Raw genomic sequence first — 15,432 nt, 5'->3', positions numbered from 1 at the left:
GAGATGTTCGAGAGCGTCAAGTTCATGGGAGTGACGATGACCAACAATCTGTCTTGGTCCACCCACATTGACATGACAGTCTAGAAAGCACAGCAACACCTCTACTTCCTCGGGAGTCTAAAGAAATTCAGCATGATCACAAAGACTTTTACAGTTGCAGCATAGAAAGCATCTTACCTGAATGCATCACAGTATGGTATGGAAACTATGAAGAAACTACGGAGAGTTGTACATAGCCCAGTCTGTCACATAAACCAGCCTCTCATCCACTGATTTCACCTACACTTCCCACTACCTCAGGAAAGCAACCAACACAATCAAAGACCCCACCCACCTGAATTATATTCTCTTCTGTCAGAGTGAAGATATAAAAGTTTGTATACATGTATGAATGGATACAAGAACAGCTTCTTCCCTACTGTTATCAGAATTTTGAATGGGTCTGTTCAATGTTACTGCAGAACCCTCAAAGCACCTTCTCAGCAGCTGTAACATTGTATCCTGAACTCTGTTCCGTTACCTTGATGCACTTGTATGGTACGATCTGTCTGTAAAGCATGTAAGATAACACTTTTTACTGTACCTCAGTACAAGTGGCAGTAATAAATCACACCAAATCTATTCAGAACACATTAACTGTAAATTTCTTTGAAATTGTTACTGTTAAATAATCCTAACTTTGCCAGGAGTGCAGCAGGAAACCAGAAATTCAATGAGCTGAGATGTATAAAAAGCTGTACCAGTACCCTCAGTTCAAAGGGTTAATTAGGCAAACAAGGATGGTATCAAATTGAACGTAAAGATATACAATGCTGAAAGATTAGTAGCAATCCAGAAAATTGGGAAAAGTTTAGAACCCAGCAAAGAATAATTTTAAAAATGAAATAAAAGGGTTGAAAAATTGGAGAAGGAGAAAAAGCTACAAGAAATATTAACAGACTGTAAAAGCTTCTACAAATAAATAAAAACAGAATTGCTAAAATTAGGGGCCACATATACACTCTCTTTTCATTTGTGCTGCCTCACACTGGCTCAGAGCTGCCCTGCCCCAGCCCTCTAGTTCCACTTCATCCTCTACATCGGTGAGACCAAGCATAGGCTCGGATACCAGTTTGTAGAGCACCTGCATTCAGTTCATGACAAACGACAACACCTCCCAGTCACGAGACAGTTCAGCTCCCCCTCCCAGGACGACATGTCCATCCTGGGCCTCCTCCAGTGTCACAATGATGCCACCTAGAGACTGAAGGAGCAGCACCTCATAATCCGCCTTGGGAGCCTACAACCCAATGGTCTCAATGTGGACTTTACTAGTTTCAAAATCTCCCCATCCCCAGCCTCATCCCATAACCAACCCTCCCTCTCATCCCTGCCCGCTCAACCCATCCGTCTTCTCTCCCACTTATCTGCCCTCCCACCTCACTGATCAATCCCCACCACTAACTACCTACACTAACCTATCACCATCCTACCTACCTTCCCCAGCTCTAACCCTCCTCTGTCTATTTATTTCAAGCTCCCATCCCCTCCCCCATTTCTGAAGAAGGGTCCCAACCCAAAACATCAGCTTTCCTCTTCCTCTGATGCTGCCTGGTCTGCTATGTTCCTCCAGCTCCACACTGTGTTATCTCTAACTTCAGCATCAGTAGTTCTTCCTATCCTTTTGTCTGTCCAATTGTTCTTGTTCCTCACTGGGCTCCATCTCCACCTATCGTTTACACTATCCACCTCCTTCCACCCCTTCTTTAGTATATATACTAAATACACTAATATGTATACTTTGCTTGGCTACAATTTGTTCTGAAGAAGGGTCACTGGATTCAAAATGTTAATTCTCCTCTCTCCACAGATGCTGTTGGATCTGCTGAGTTTTTCCAGCAACTTCTGATTCTGATTTTCAGCATCCGCAATTCTTTTGGTTTTGAGTTAAAAATTAGTGTTGGTCACTTGGAAGCTGAGACTGAGGAAATCATAACAGGAAACAAGGAGGTGGCAAGTACTTTGAATAGGTAGCTTGCTTAGATTTTCACTGAATCATTGGCTCAGAAGCCCTTTAAAAATTTTTGCCAAGCCAAGACTTTGGGTTCCATCCTCTGGATTTCCAATGTTCACCAGAGTCTTTTATGTATGCGGGCTTGTTCAGGCTTTAAGCGCTCCCAATTTCACCTGATGCATTATTTTGAAAAAAAGGCATGGCCTACTCTTCAACAATTTTCATGTTATCAGGCCAATTTTTAAAGAACTGTGGTTCACGGTATCTCAGAACCACAGGCTGCATGAAAGAATCTTTTAAAAGGTAAGTTCTAAAGTTCACCCTTATGCCCTCCATGCCATGGCGTACCCCCCCCCCAAATGGCCAGTATGGCCTCTCGTGCCCCATGTGCCCCTCCACCGTGACCCTTCATGATCCTGATAGACGTCAATGGTATCAATCATCCACTATACTCTGCATTTTTAAAAAATGAATATTTGAAACTAATAACAAAGATCAGGCAGGAGAGTTTTCAATTACATAGGGGCTCAGGTGTTTTAAGTGACTAGTAGATTACACAGAACCCCTGCATTGTTACAGTTCAGAACAATACTATTCATTCCTCAGCCAAGCCTTGTACATATTCTTTTTACATGAATTAAAGAAGTAAGGAAAGTATTGTTGCAACTATGCAGACCATTGCAGTAACACAAGCTGGAGTACTGTGTGTAATTTTGATATTCTTATTTGAAGAGGGAAAGACTTTCATAAAAGTGGTTCAGGTAAGGCTTACTCGGCTGATTCATGTGATAAAGGATTATTTTATGAGGAAAGGTTGTGCAGATAGAACTTATATTCATTGGATTTCAGAAGAATGAAACATACTAAACATAAGATTCTGAGGAAAGGTCACTGGACCTGAAACATTAACTCTGTTTTCTCTCCACAGGTGCTCCCAGGCCTGCTGGGTCTTTCCAGAAATTTCTGTTTTTATATACGATTTTGAGGGGCTTTGACAGGCTCAATGCTAGAGGATGTTCCATTTCATGGAAGAATCTAAATCTGGAAGTTTAAAAATTACTGGTCTCCTATTTAGGGCAAAGATGAAGAGGAATTACTTCTCTTGGGGGTAACTAGTCTTTGAAAGTTATCTTTTGCACAGAACATTTAGGTATTGTTACCTGTACCCAGGTGAGGTTTCCAAATTTATTATGCTTCTGGACAGGAAGCATCAAACCATTAATCTCTGGGATCAGGATGGGTGAACTGACTCCCCTTCATTATTCACCTTTATTGTTTGCAATAAATTTAATTTTAGCAGGAGCCCTTCGTAGTTAAATTCTTTTTTGCACCCCCCCCCGCACCAAATGAACATTTGTTTTAAAATGAGCCAATTTAACGAGGCTTTCTTGAAATAACAAAAAAAAGAGTCTATTAGTTCCTAATTGTGAGAAAAATAACAATGGAACACTTTAGAAATTAAGATGTGGGCACAGAAAAAGGTAGAGGTTAAAATAAAAATTTACAGATCAGTCTGAATTATTTATGAAGAGCAGATAGTTGAACAATGCATCCAGTGGATGTTACTAATAGTACTGATATTGGTTTGAGATTCTTGTCTTTGCAGGTAGATTGAAACATTTTCATCTTGATGTCTTTCAACAATAGCTATCAACACTCAGATTGAGTCTTTTCCCTTTTTTTGTCTGTGGCGCATGGAGGTCTAAATGGCTGTTCTGACAGCTATGACCCTCATAGCACACTAACCCACACATAAAGACATCAAACCACTAACAGACAAGGGCTCCATCTGGTTTTTTAGCTGCTTTATCAATGTATTCTTGAAGAAGAAAAACGCAAATATACCTCTCACTCAGTCGCTGTGTTTTTTTTAATCATCATGTTCATAGTCTGAGATACTCTCAGGAGATTACTCATTCATTTGTACTGCATTTTCTCCCTTTGAAGCTTCTTCAACAAGTCATCAGGTGTGACATTCCAGAGTCTCTTTCTCTCTGCAGGCAGCCACTGAATTTACATCTGTAGTCAACCTTTGACTGTATATCCATTATGTTAAAAGAAAACCAGCAAAATTTGAAACATCCCTAGGTGATCTACGGTAATGATTTGTGATCATGACAGAAGCCAAGTGATTGACTCTATTTAAGTCTATGTTAGAAAGATTTTTGATTGGCTTGGGAATTAAAAGGTTAAGCGGGGGCAGGCAGGAAAGTAGAGGTGGACCATAATTAGCTCAGATAAAACCTTACCAAATTACAGAGCTAAATGACCTATTTCAACTCCTTTTTTAAAATTATGATCTATGGGCACTGTGGTGAAGATGCACATAAGCTTGTGTATGGACCTGGAGGTTCCAAGCTGCGAGAGCAGATGGGCAAGAGAGTTGCAGGTGGGAGTTGAATCTGGACCTCCTGGTTCAAAGGTACAGCACTGCAAGACCCCTTTGTTATGACTGAACTCAAGACCATTCAACTCATCACACCAGTGTCTCCTCCTTGAAAAAGCTATCTAATTTGTCCCAGATTCCAATCTTTCTTTCCCAATAGCCATGCAATTTGCTTTCTTTGTTGCATATATATCAAATCCCCATTGAATCTCCAAGAATCAAACTTTTAGGCAGTGCATTACAGATCATAGCCACTTGCCTATCTAATCCTAATGGGTTGCCAACTGTTTTAAACTAATGCCGTTATATCAGCATGTCAATCAGAAATGGAAAACGCTTTTTATTCACTCTACTAAACCCCAATAACTTTGAATATTTATATTAAATGCCCAGTTAACTTTTGCTCTGAGCAGAATAAATGCCAATTTCTAGTGAACAATAAATATCGTCCATGTAGACAATTTTGAATCAAAAAGGTCCCTGTTTGGTGGATTCTGTTTACTCTGAGTTCTCTGTGATATAGAGTCCCTGGCATTTTAACTGCTGGTAGTCTCCAAAATCAATTTTGCAGAGGAACTGGCTTGGCTAATATCAGCCACTGCATCTGCGTCTGTTTTTCTTCAAGTAGATGCCTTATGAATGGTCCTTTATTTTACAGCTATAAGAATATAAAGAGATAAAGAATGGAAAGTCCTAAATGTTGCCAGTACTTTAAAAATCAGCATTAGTAAAACCTTTGCTAAATGTTACAACACAATCTAAAAGTATGGACACTTTTCTGTAAAGGACGTGTTTTCTGATACGTGAGCTCTGCTTTCTAACCATCTCTTATGATATCGAGAAAGTATATATCAACCAGATGTAAGTTTTACATTTAATTTTCTTTGGCCTGAAAGTTGGATACGGAAGAATGCCTCAATAGTATCCTTCTGACTGATTTTGCCTCTTACACGTGGTGAAGCAAATGGCTGTTGAAATTAGATTGCAGCTTTAGGACTATATTCTTCCATATTGTAGCATCTTGAGCTATCATAAGACCTTCATTCTTGATGCCTCCATAAAAGGAAGTAGCTCTGTTATCCACCCAATTAACTGTTCACTGTTTTGCACACCATCATCAATCCTTGAAAGCAAAATGAATACAAACCAGCTCCAATTCACAATCCGAGATAACAAGTTGTAGAGCTGGATGAACACAGCAAGCCAAGCAGCACCAGAGGAGCAGGAAAGCTGACATTTCGGGCCTAGACCCTTCTTCAGAAAAAGGGGAAGGGAAGGGGGTTCTGAAATAAATAGGGAGAGGGGGGAGTCAGATAGAAGCTGGATAAAGAAGACAGGTAGAGAGGAGACAGACAGGTCAGAGAGCGGGGAGTGCAACCAGTAAAGGTGAGTGTCGGTGGGGAGTTAGGGAGGAGATAGGTCAATCCAGGGAGGATGGACAGGTCAAGGGGGCAGGATGGGGCTAGTTAGTAGGAGATGGGGTGGGGCTTGAGGTGGGAGGAGGGGATAGGTGGGAGGAAGGACAGGTTAGGGAGGCGGGGACAAGCCGGGCTGGTTTTGAAATGTGGTAGGGGGAGGAGAGATTTTGAAGCTTGCAAAGTCCATATTGATACCATTGGGCTGCAGGGTTCCCAAGTGGAATATGAGGTGCTGTTCCTGCAACCTTCAGGTGGCATCGTTGTGGCACTGCAAGAGGCCCAGGATGGACATGTCGTCTAAGGACTGGGAGGAGGAGTTGAAATGGTTCGCGACTGGGAGGTGCAGTTGTTTGTTGCAAACCGAGTGTAGGTGTTCTGTAAAGCGGTCCCCAAGCCTCCACTTGGTTTCCCCGATGTAGAGAAGGCCATGTCTGGAACAGTGGATACAAAATACCACATTAGCAGATGTGCAGGTGAACATCTGCTTGAAGTGGAAGGTCTTCTTAGGGCTTAGGATTGGGGTGAGGTGTAGGGGTGGGTGTAGCACTTCCTGCGGTTGCAGGGAAAACTGCCGGGTGTGGTGGGGCTGGAGGGGAGTATGAAGCGGACAACGGAGTCCCAGAGAGAGTGGTCCCTCCAGAAAGTAGACAAGGGTAGGGAGGGAAAAATGTCTTTGGCTGTGGGGTTGGATTGTGGATGGCGGAAATGTCGGAGAATGATGCGTTCGATTTGGAGGTTGGTGCAATGGTATGTGACAATGAGGGGGTTCTGTTTCCCCTCCTCCCACCTCAAGCCCCACCCCATCTACTACCTACTAGCCTTATCCTGCCCCCTTGACCTGGTCTGTCCTCCCTGGACTGACCTATCGCCTCCCTACCTCCCCACCTACATTCACCTTTACTGGTTCCACACCAGCCTCTCTGGCCTGTCTGTTTCCTCTCCACTTGTCTTCTCCTTTATCCGTCTTCTATCCGCCTCCCCCTTTCTCTCTATATATTTCAGCATCCCATTCCCCTCTCCCATTTCTGAAGAAGGGTCTCGGCCCGAAACGTAAGCTTTCCTGCTCCTCTGATGCTGCTTGGCCTGCTGTGTTCATCCAGCTCTACACCTTGTTATCGCAGATTCTCCAGCATCTGCAGTTCCTACTATCTGCTGTGTCATTTAGATTCTCCAGCATCTGCAGTTCCTACTATCTCTGAACCAATTCACTATCCATCCGAGCTTGTCATCACTGGTAAAGCTGGTCACTTTGGATTCAGAAATTTAAAATTTGTTACAGTGATGATCCCAATACTGAGCCCTGGGGCTATTCACTCATTACTTCCTGCCAGGTTTAAGATAATCCATTTGACAAGTACCAATGGTTTTTCAGCCTTCAAACAGCTCCATATAACCATACCCAGGGCTTAGGTGGAAACTTCATAATCGTTCTTTTGAAACAAAACAAACAACCACATCATAGAACTTACCACACTCTATATGTGTTTTCACTTCTCCAAAGTAATTAAGAAGCATCCATGTCCCAGCTCACTATTTCACTGATGGACTACAAACTTACACTTTATAATCAATTCTAAAGTATGACATTCATTTTCAATCCCTGGGATCAGGAAATGATCTGTATATGTGGCAGGAACATGACCCTAAACATTAAATTAGATCATGCTGCTATATAGTATATAATTGCCTGGGCCACAAAGACAAATGGCTTAGGTAATCATAGCAAAATAAAATATTTCTTACCATTAAAATAATTAATTATAGATTTAAAAAAAGGCCTGGAATACAAAGCATCATGCGTACTAGACCTCAGAACTAACAAAAGAGACAGTATTAGATTTTAGTGATGGGTATTGAGCCAGATTTAGTTACCAGCCTAATCGTCTGTCGATACCTATCTAATAGTAACGAAAATGTGATTGACTTCAATGTAGTCTTTGCAAGGAAAAAACACAAAACAACGACTAAGATTACAGAGATTGGTGAGGCTGATTCAATGGGATGAGGCAAAGCTTGTCCTCAATAAATGGACCAAGCTGTAAATGTGTAAAACATTAGATGATTAAAGGGAGGTATTCAAAAAAAGAACTTTTACATGTTGGGAAATTTGATCCAGCTAATACCCCTAAGGAATGTTATGATCAAATTACATGCAACGAAAACTGATTGGGAGATAGACACTTGGGCAGAATCTTATATGGGTCTGAATGCAAGATTTGACACAGAATCATGTGAGAAATCTGGTGAGGCCCATCCTAACATCAGGAGCAACTTGTTGCACATTTTATGCAGCTGCAGAGCAGTGACGCATGTTGCTCACTAGGCAGCAACATGTTAACAACTAAGGGGACTTATTGCTTGTTAAACACCTTGTTAACAGCACAACTTGCCTCATGAATGCCCATCTTACCAAACGCACCAAACAAGCCAGATGTGAAGAATTCTCAACTTGGAAGTCAGAGTGGGTATGTGACAAATTCAGCTTGCCACTGGCAGTGAGGAGCCTCCATGTTGGACACTGGGCACTACTATCTCACAGCACTGTTCTTAGGCACCAGCTACACATTCCTCAAATCCATGGACGTTTCCATTCTACATGTGCCAGCCTCTAACAACACTCGTGGCACATCCCCTTACAGAACGCTTCACCTCAGCTGTTCTGCCACCTATCACTATAATGCTGCAGCTAGAACACGTGCATACAGAGATAATCACCCAGCTCATGGACTGGACTGGTTTGCATGTCCAGCCTGTTCACCTGCTGCCATAGCGCTCACTCATGCTGAATCTACATAAACACTCACAGCATCTCTGCCTTGCACTGCCTTTTTGCACTTTGCCCACTCAGTTGGAAATACCAGGCTCTCTATACTGCTGTGTCATTTAGTGCAGACACAAAGCCAGGAAACTTGTCATGGTTGTCAGTTGTCCTCAGTCAACTCAAGGGAGATAACCTTCAGCCAAGGGGCCCCAGCACAGTAAAAGGCAGCCTTTGATAGCAGTTCAGAGGCTTGGACACAACCCACCAGCAGTTGAGGTGGTCAGGATGCACTCCTTAACAGGGATGAGGAATCAAATGTCTCACCACCCATCTGGGGTTTCCTGGCAGTGTCAGTAGTACATACAGCACATGGTACGGAGGGGCCTGAGAATAGGATAATCATGATACCATAGGGGCAGGGTCAGTAGTTAATGAGGCAATTTTGGTAAGGTACTGCAAGAAAACCCACTAGGTACTTGAGGCCAAAAACCCTCAAAAAATCATTACATTTGCCCTTTGCTTTCAAAAAGAAACATGGAATACAGAATAAAGGCAAAATGCTGCAGATGCTGAAAATCTGACACAAACAGGAATGCTGAAGAAACTGAGAAGGTCTGGCAGCATCAATGGAGAGAGAAACAGAGTTTAATGGTTCAAGTCTGGTATGACACTGCTTGAGACCTGGAAGATGTTGGAAACTGGGTTATTCAATACTTCTGACAAGGATTAAAAACTAAAAATTAAAAGTGAAAAAAATTATATAAAATGCAAAAAGTGAATGAGAAAAGTACAAAAAAATTAATAACAATTTTATGGTCAATTCAAATTAAGGAAATGGCACACAGTGAATATTAGTTTGTGTCAGTAATCACAGGAGGTGAAAAGGTTAGCATGCCGGGCATCTTATGAACACTAATATTGAATCTGGAACAGGGACTCACCAAAATTAATGCAAGAAAAATAACAGTAAAGAAGAAGATAATGGTGAAAAAGAGACACCCATCTCCAGGAGGTAGACAGTTCCCATCCCAGTGTTCTAAATCAAGTTGGGTAAGAACATTGGATTCTCCAATTAAAATCCTCCAGGTACGACCCCATTGGATTGAAAAATTGGGCAAGTCATTCCCCAATTTATGAAAGGTAAGAGAAGAAAAACAAGGAATTATAGTCTTGTTAGCCTAACATCTGTTATCAGAAAATTACTAGAATCTATAGTTAAGGATAGTGTTTGAACACCTTGTAAATTTCAATTATCAGAGAGCAATAACATGGATTCGATTTTTTTTTGAAGAGTCAACTAATGTACAAGGCTGCTTCTATGAAATACCTTCTGCAATCCTTGTACATAACATCCACCAAAACCTTCACATGAGACTGTTGGCAAAAAACTGAAAGACATGGAATTGAATGCAAATTATTGATGTGGTCAGAATATTGGCTAAACAACAGCAAACAAGAAGGGAGGGGTAAATAGTAGGTACTCAAACTGGCAGGATGTGACAAGTGGAATCTGCAAGATTTGATTTGGTTTGATTTATTCTTGTCACGTACTGAGATACAGTGAGAAGTACTGCTCTGCGTGCTAACCAGACAAATCAAACCTTACATAAGCTCAACAGAATACAATGTTACAGCTAAAGAAAAGGGGCAAAGAAAGATCAACTCCAATATGTAAAAGGTCCATTCATAAGTATGATCACACCAGGGAAGAATCTATTTTTAAATCTCAAACTCTCTGTTGGGATTAAAAACATTCATATTATTTTGGGTGAGGGAACTGAAAGCCAAATTTCTAAATTTGTTGATGGTATAAAGATAGGTGGCATTATAAATGGTATGGTTAGAAAGATACAACCTCAGATATTGACAGATTAAACGAATGGCCAAAAGTGTTGAATGGTGAAAGGCTAGAAACACTAGATGCCCAGAAATACTGTGGGCATCCATGTACACTGTTCATTAAAATGTCATGAACAGATTCAGCAATTAATCGTAAAGCTGATAAAATTTTGACCTTTATATTTAAAAATCTAGCATACAAGGGAGTAGAAGTCATGCTTCAGCTACATAAAGTCTTGGTTAAAGTACTCTACGTACAAAGGTAGAGGGCAACAACTGCATGGAAATGTAGGAGTGAAATTAGGAACATCTTCAACACATAACAATTAGAAGTAGTTTGGAATACCCAGAAATAGCAATTAATGCTCAATCAATTATCACTGTTAAACCTGAGAGTGAAAGTTAACGATGGGTACAAAGTAATTTAGGGGAAAGATGGACATTTGGAGCGAGGACACAGATCAACTATGATCTTATCATATGACGGCACATGCACACCAGGCTTAATGGATTATTCTTGTCCCTGCCAGTCAGCCCATTTTATGTATCATATGGTTATCCCATTTCATTATTCGGTACATTGGAAAATTACACAAATCACTCTACTACTTCTGAAATATTCCAAATACTTTCACCATCACTGCTCTACTTGCAGGTATATTTCTTTTTCATTATTTATTTGCGAAATATCTCCTAATTATTAATTGTAAATTTACCATTCATTAATGTAAACCTATGTCAGCTGGTAACATTCTTTCAATTTTATCTATAATATGGCAGGATAACCTATTTTGGCTCAATACTGATTTCTTGTTACATCTCAATGCATGATTTGCTTTACAAACTGGATTCCTTTGTGTTTTTCTCTCATAACAAATTAATTATTTACAAACATACTTAATTCATACAAAAGGATATTTGTTGTTTTAACAGCTTATGCATATTCTATTTGGCCATATAACATATAAAGCAATTTAGAACTCATTACTTCTCTCAAACTTTAAGACTTAAGTTTGGTAAAACAGCCAAATAAAATGATCCTTTAAAGTCATTTCATGGTTCAAAATAGATTTGAACTGTTCAGCTTTGAATATTTCAATTTTCTTTAGAAATCTTCTTCATTACTCCACTGAAGTACTTGTCACGGAATGAATTGTGGCCCATATATGGACTGTACTTTGCGTCAATAAGATGGGCATATCGATCCTTATCCTAGGGGACAAAGGAAAGGAAGTTAGTATAAACGACGTTGTTCGACTATTAATTTAACTGTAACAAAATTCCAAATAATTGATTTTCAGAAGCACATTTTCATCCAAGACAAATTTGTTTTTGAATTGATATTGCCTGTGGTTAGCTATGAATTAGAAATAAGTATCTGAAAACGCTTGCTCCCGTCGCTTCTTTACATCAACTTCTCACTGAATTTGTGAACTATCCATTACTGTTTCTAACAGCCTCTCATCTGAACACTACCTCCTCCTTGAAACAATCTAACAGTTCCCTATATTCTCTCCATTTTCTCTCATTGCTATCACCTCCCTTTTAATATGCAGGCCGTATCCTCTCCATTGACACTTGCTTCTTTCCAAAGATAGGTGACAGTTTGACTACTTTTAAACTTTAACTCAAAAAGAGAATACAATTTCGAATGAAGAAAGTGATGCCTCCTTCTACATATCCATCTGTTTCACCAGAATTCTTCATCTCTATCCCAAATGAAATTGGAAGTTAGAATCCCAGTTTCTCCGATGTTAAATTCAAAGTTTCCTAACTGTTAACAAAAAAAAGGCATATATTGAGGCGGTTTAACACTATTACTTGAAAACTGAATATTAAATAAGTGTGAAAATCACTTCCCCTCTGATGGCAGTATCTCTCAGTATCTTCTATCTCTTGATCACTGGTTGGGATTTTTTCTCGGCAGCACTAGCCTTCTCCTTGGGCCGTAAAGCCAAGTACAACCACACCACGGCCATTTTGACTGGAATTGCAGTCTCTCAGAGAAGTGGCACGGACTTCAGTCTCAGAAGAAGACAAGCAAGGTTGGGATTGCACAGCCAGTTTTGCAGACCCTAGCTGGTGAAGGAGGGAGGACTGCTTCCAGCGTAGTACCTTGTGGTGATAGGAGAGCACTCTGTCAAGCTCCAAGAAAGGGTCCAGAGTTCACTTGGCAGAATCCTCAAGTGGCGAGGGCCCACACAACGCTGGTAAAATGTACGCAACAGCCATAAAAAAATCAGCTCTGAAGCGGCACAACTGGCCTCTGGGTGGAAAGGCCACAGGAAACCTTTCCCACTACTTGCAAAATGCCACTGCTATGAAAAGGGGATGGGCACACATCCTTTACTCTTCTTATGTTTCAGCTCATCACTCATCTTATTCCAGTCCCTGAGACCCTTTGAAATCCCAGCTTTTGCTCTCTCTGATCCAGCTTCACTGACACCCTCAGCATAACATGCTTTTTAAAGTTATAAAAAATAAAGCTAGTAAAGGTGAGAACTCAGACTTATCAGTGTTTCTCTGTGTAACAGCTACAGAAGGATATATTCCCTCCTGCTTTTAAGACACAACATTTTTTTCATCAGTGAAGCTTTTGAAATTTGTCCTCATTGTTCAAAGTTATTTGAACAAAAACTAAGCAATCAATGCTAAAACACATTAGTAACTAATAGAACAGTGCTGGTACCTTCTTGGGAGTAGTTTATACTTCACATTTTAAATCCAGTTCAGCACTAGTCAAAAACATTCTTGTTCATGTTCCAACTGTTGCAATTTTCAGGTGAAAAGTTTAGTGAAGGCGTTAAGTGAATGCACAGAACAAAAATGAACCGGTGAATGTAATTATGATGCAGCTAAAATATAATGCATTATACATGTGCACATAGTAGTTATAATGAATAAACATGGTGTGCAATATGTATCAAAAACATGACAACAGCCAATTGAGTTACACAGTCAGGAAATATATCCTGATGCAAGATACAAGATGCAAAAGACTTAATACACACATAGCACAGGTGGGGAATTGGTTTTATTTTGAGTATGTTAAGTAGTAGCATTTACTGTTTAGTTCAACTACAGAAGGTGAGAACATCCTTCTCCTCCGGGAACCTGGAAGTAGCTCTGCCTTGGTCCAGTATTTATCAATGGTGAGCTATGTTTTGGCAAGTTCCTTTTCTCTGTTATTATAATGGAAGAATCTCATTTTCTTTGATGAAAGATGCATTTCACTCCTTTTACTCAATGGTTTTACGCTAATTAATTGCTTTTCTAATAATCTTTGCTATATTTTTCTACTTCTCCGGAAGATACAATTTCATGACTTGCAAGCAGAGATGGAATGTGTTGGTGGATTGGGAAAGTAAAATGAAGCAACTGAATAATGAGTAGGAATCATATTTGGCTCTTTGTTCTACCTGAGCTAGCTATACTTACAAAACAGTACAGTACTAACCCAACTGAAATTACCTGACTCAGCACACCCAGAGTTTAGACCTGCTATTCGTTCTGAAGCAACACTAGCTTCCCTTTTTTGCCATTTCCCACCTTTCTGAGATTAATGGTCTTTTCTTCACATCTAAGCTGACCATAATTTCAGTAAGATGTCAATGTTGACAGAGGAAACATCAAAAATATTATCCAACAATAAAAGGTAGGACTAGTAAATGAAAGTCCGGGCAGAAACAAATGGGGAGAGACAATTGCACCAAGATAATATACTCTGGAAATAGTGTTTTTTTTATATTTATATCAGCTTCAATGCAGCACCATCCCAGTATTGTGTGTAATTTTAGAAATGAAAGCTTGCCTCTTAGTTAAACAACATGTATTTTAATTGAATCTCCCAAGATACTTATGGAATTAATTCAATAAACTTTAAAAATAATGGAATGATTTATTTTTTAAAGATGTTTGACTCAAAATTAAACTGGATGTAACTTAATGTCTTGTCTCCCTAATGAAGCAGTTAAGAAGGAGACAGTAAGTGTATTTATTTCCTGTTTAATTTGTAGAATATATATTCCAATTAAACAGATAAACTAATTTACCAAGAAAGGTTATGCTGGGATCAGGAAACTGCAATTAAACGCAGCCAACTTTCAAGTCCTTGTACCGCAACCTACTTAATTTTATATCCAGCAATTGAATTGAAACAAGAACAGTCACACCCTGAAAGAAACCTTTTCCTAGAGTCAGCAAGATATTTTGAATGGCCTTTACCAAAGGACTCACTGCCTTATCATGCGAATCATTGAAACCAGATAACTAGATATATTTTGGGCTTCGATCAGCATTTATTTAAATGTTCCATTTGGATCAAGAGTTACTACGCAATTAAACATGAATGCCAAGCAGTTTTATACAATGGAATTTTATGCTTGGATCAGAAGTGCATTTACTTGGACACGTGTAACCTATAAATTTGATTTATCCTTCTCAGATGTGAGAGGGTTAAACAGTGTCGTTTTTGACCTCCAGTTGTTTTGTGCTACTATTATTACATTAAAATATACAGACCCTCTTCAAATGATAACATAATCATTGGTTGGGGTCCCTTATTGCCATGTTAACCACAAGTCATTTATGGCCTTTAAATACCAGCTGTTTCGAAAAAGAAATGCTGCTATCTGTAAAGTTTTAGAAGCAAATCGCAGATGAAAGCACAAACAAAGTAAATTGCTCCTGTGTGCTTCTCACCTTAGCTTCTGGAAATTCAAACTAACCCTTGACAATTGGCTTTGGAAAAAAACTGCTGACCTAAAAAGTTGCTCTGGCAATTGCAATATCTAATCTGTTATTAGCTATGCTGTTTCCATATTATAAACAGGAAAAAGAAAGTATCAGGTGGTGTTGCATTTGCTTACACTTTTTAAAGATTCATATCCTACATTTACTCAAATGGGCCTCAGTTCAGCTTCAGGGTAATTGCCCATGTCTGGTTTTTGTTTAAAAAGCCTGTCTTTCTTATCACAGCTTTTCACTGCTCGACATCTGCTGCTGTACAGTAGCTATAGAAACCACTTGTGCAAAA

At 39.7% G+C, this 15,432-nt stretch overlaps 1 protein-coding gene across 2 annotated transcripts in view; it reads right to left on the bottom strand.

The window, feature by feature from the left end:
- Positions 1-10,555: 10,555 nt before the first annotated feature.
- Positions 10,556-15,432, bottom strand: part of trmt11 (tRNA methyltransferase 11 homolog) — a 94,548-nt gene continuing 89,671 nt past the window's right edge. For both annotated transcript variants that reach the window (XM_059645389.1, XM_048531900.1), the window contains one exon: positions 10,556-11,609. In XM_059645389.1, coding sequence (XP_059501372.1) covers positions 11,519-11,609 — 91 coding nt within the window. In that variant the 3' untranslated portion in view covers positions 10,556-11,518. The remainder of the gene's footprint in view (positions 11,610-15,432) is intronic.

Source organism: Stegostoma tigrinum, chromosome 4, assembly GCF_030684315.1.
Source record: "Stegostoma tigrinum isolate sSteTig4 chromosome 4, sSteTig4.hap1, whole genome shotgun sequence".
In the NCBI taxonomy this organism is placed as follows: domain Eukaryota; kingdom Metazoa; phylum Chordata; class Chondrichthyes; order Orectolobiformes; family Stegostomatidae; genus Stegostoma; species Stegostoma tigrinum.
Note: the sequence above shows the minus strand (reverse complement) of the source record. Positions and strands in the feature narration are given on the sequence as shown.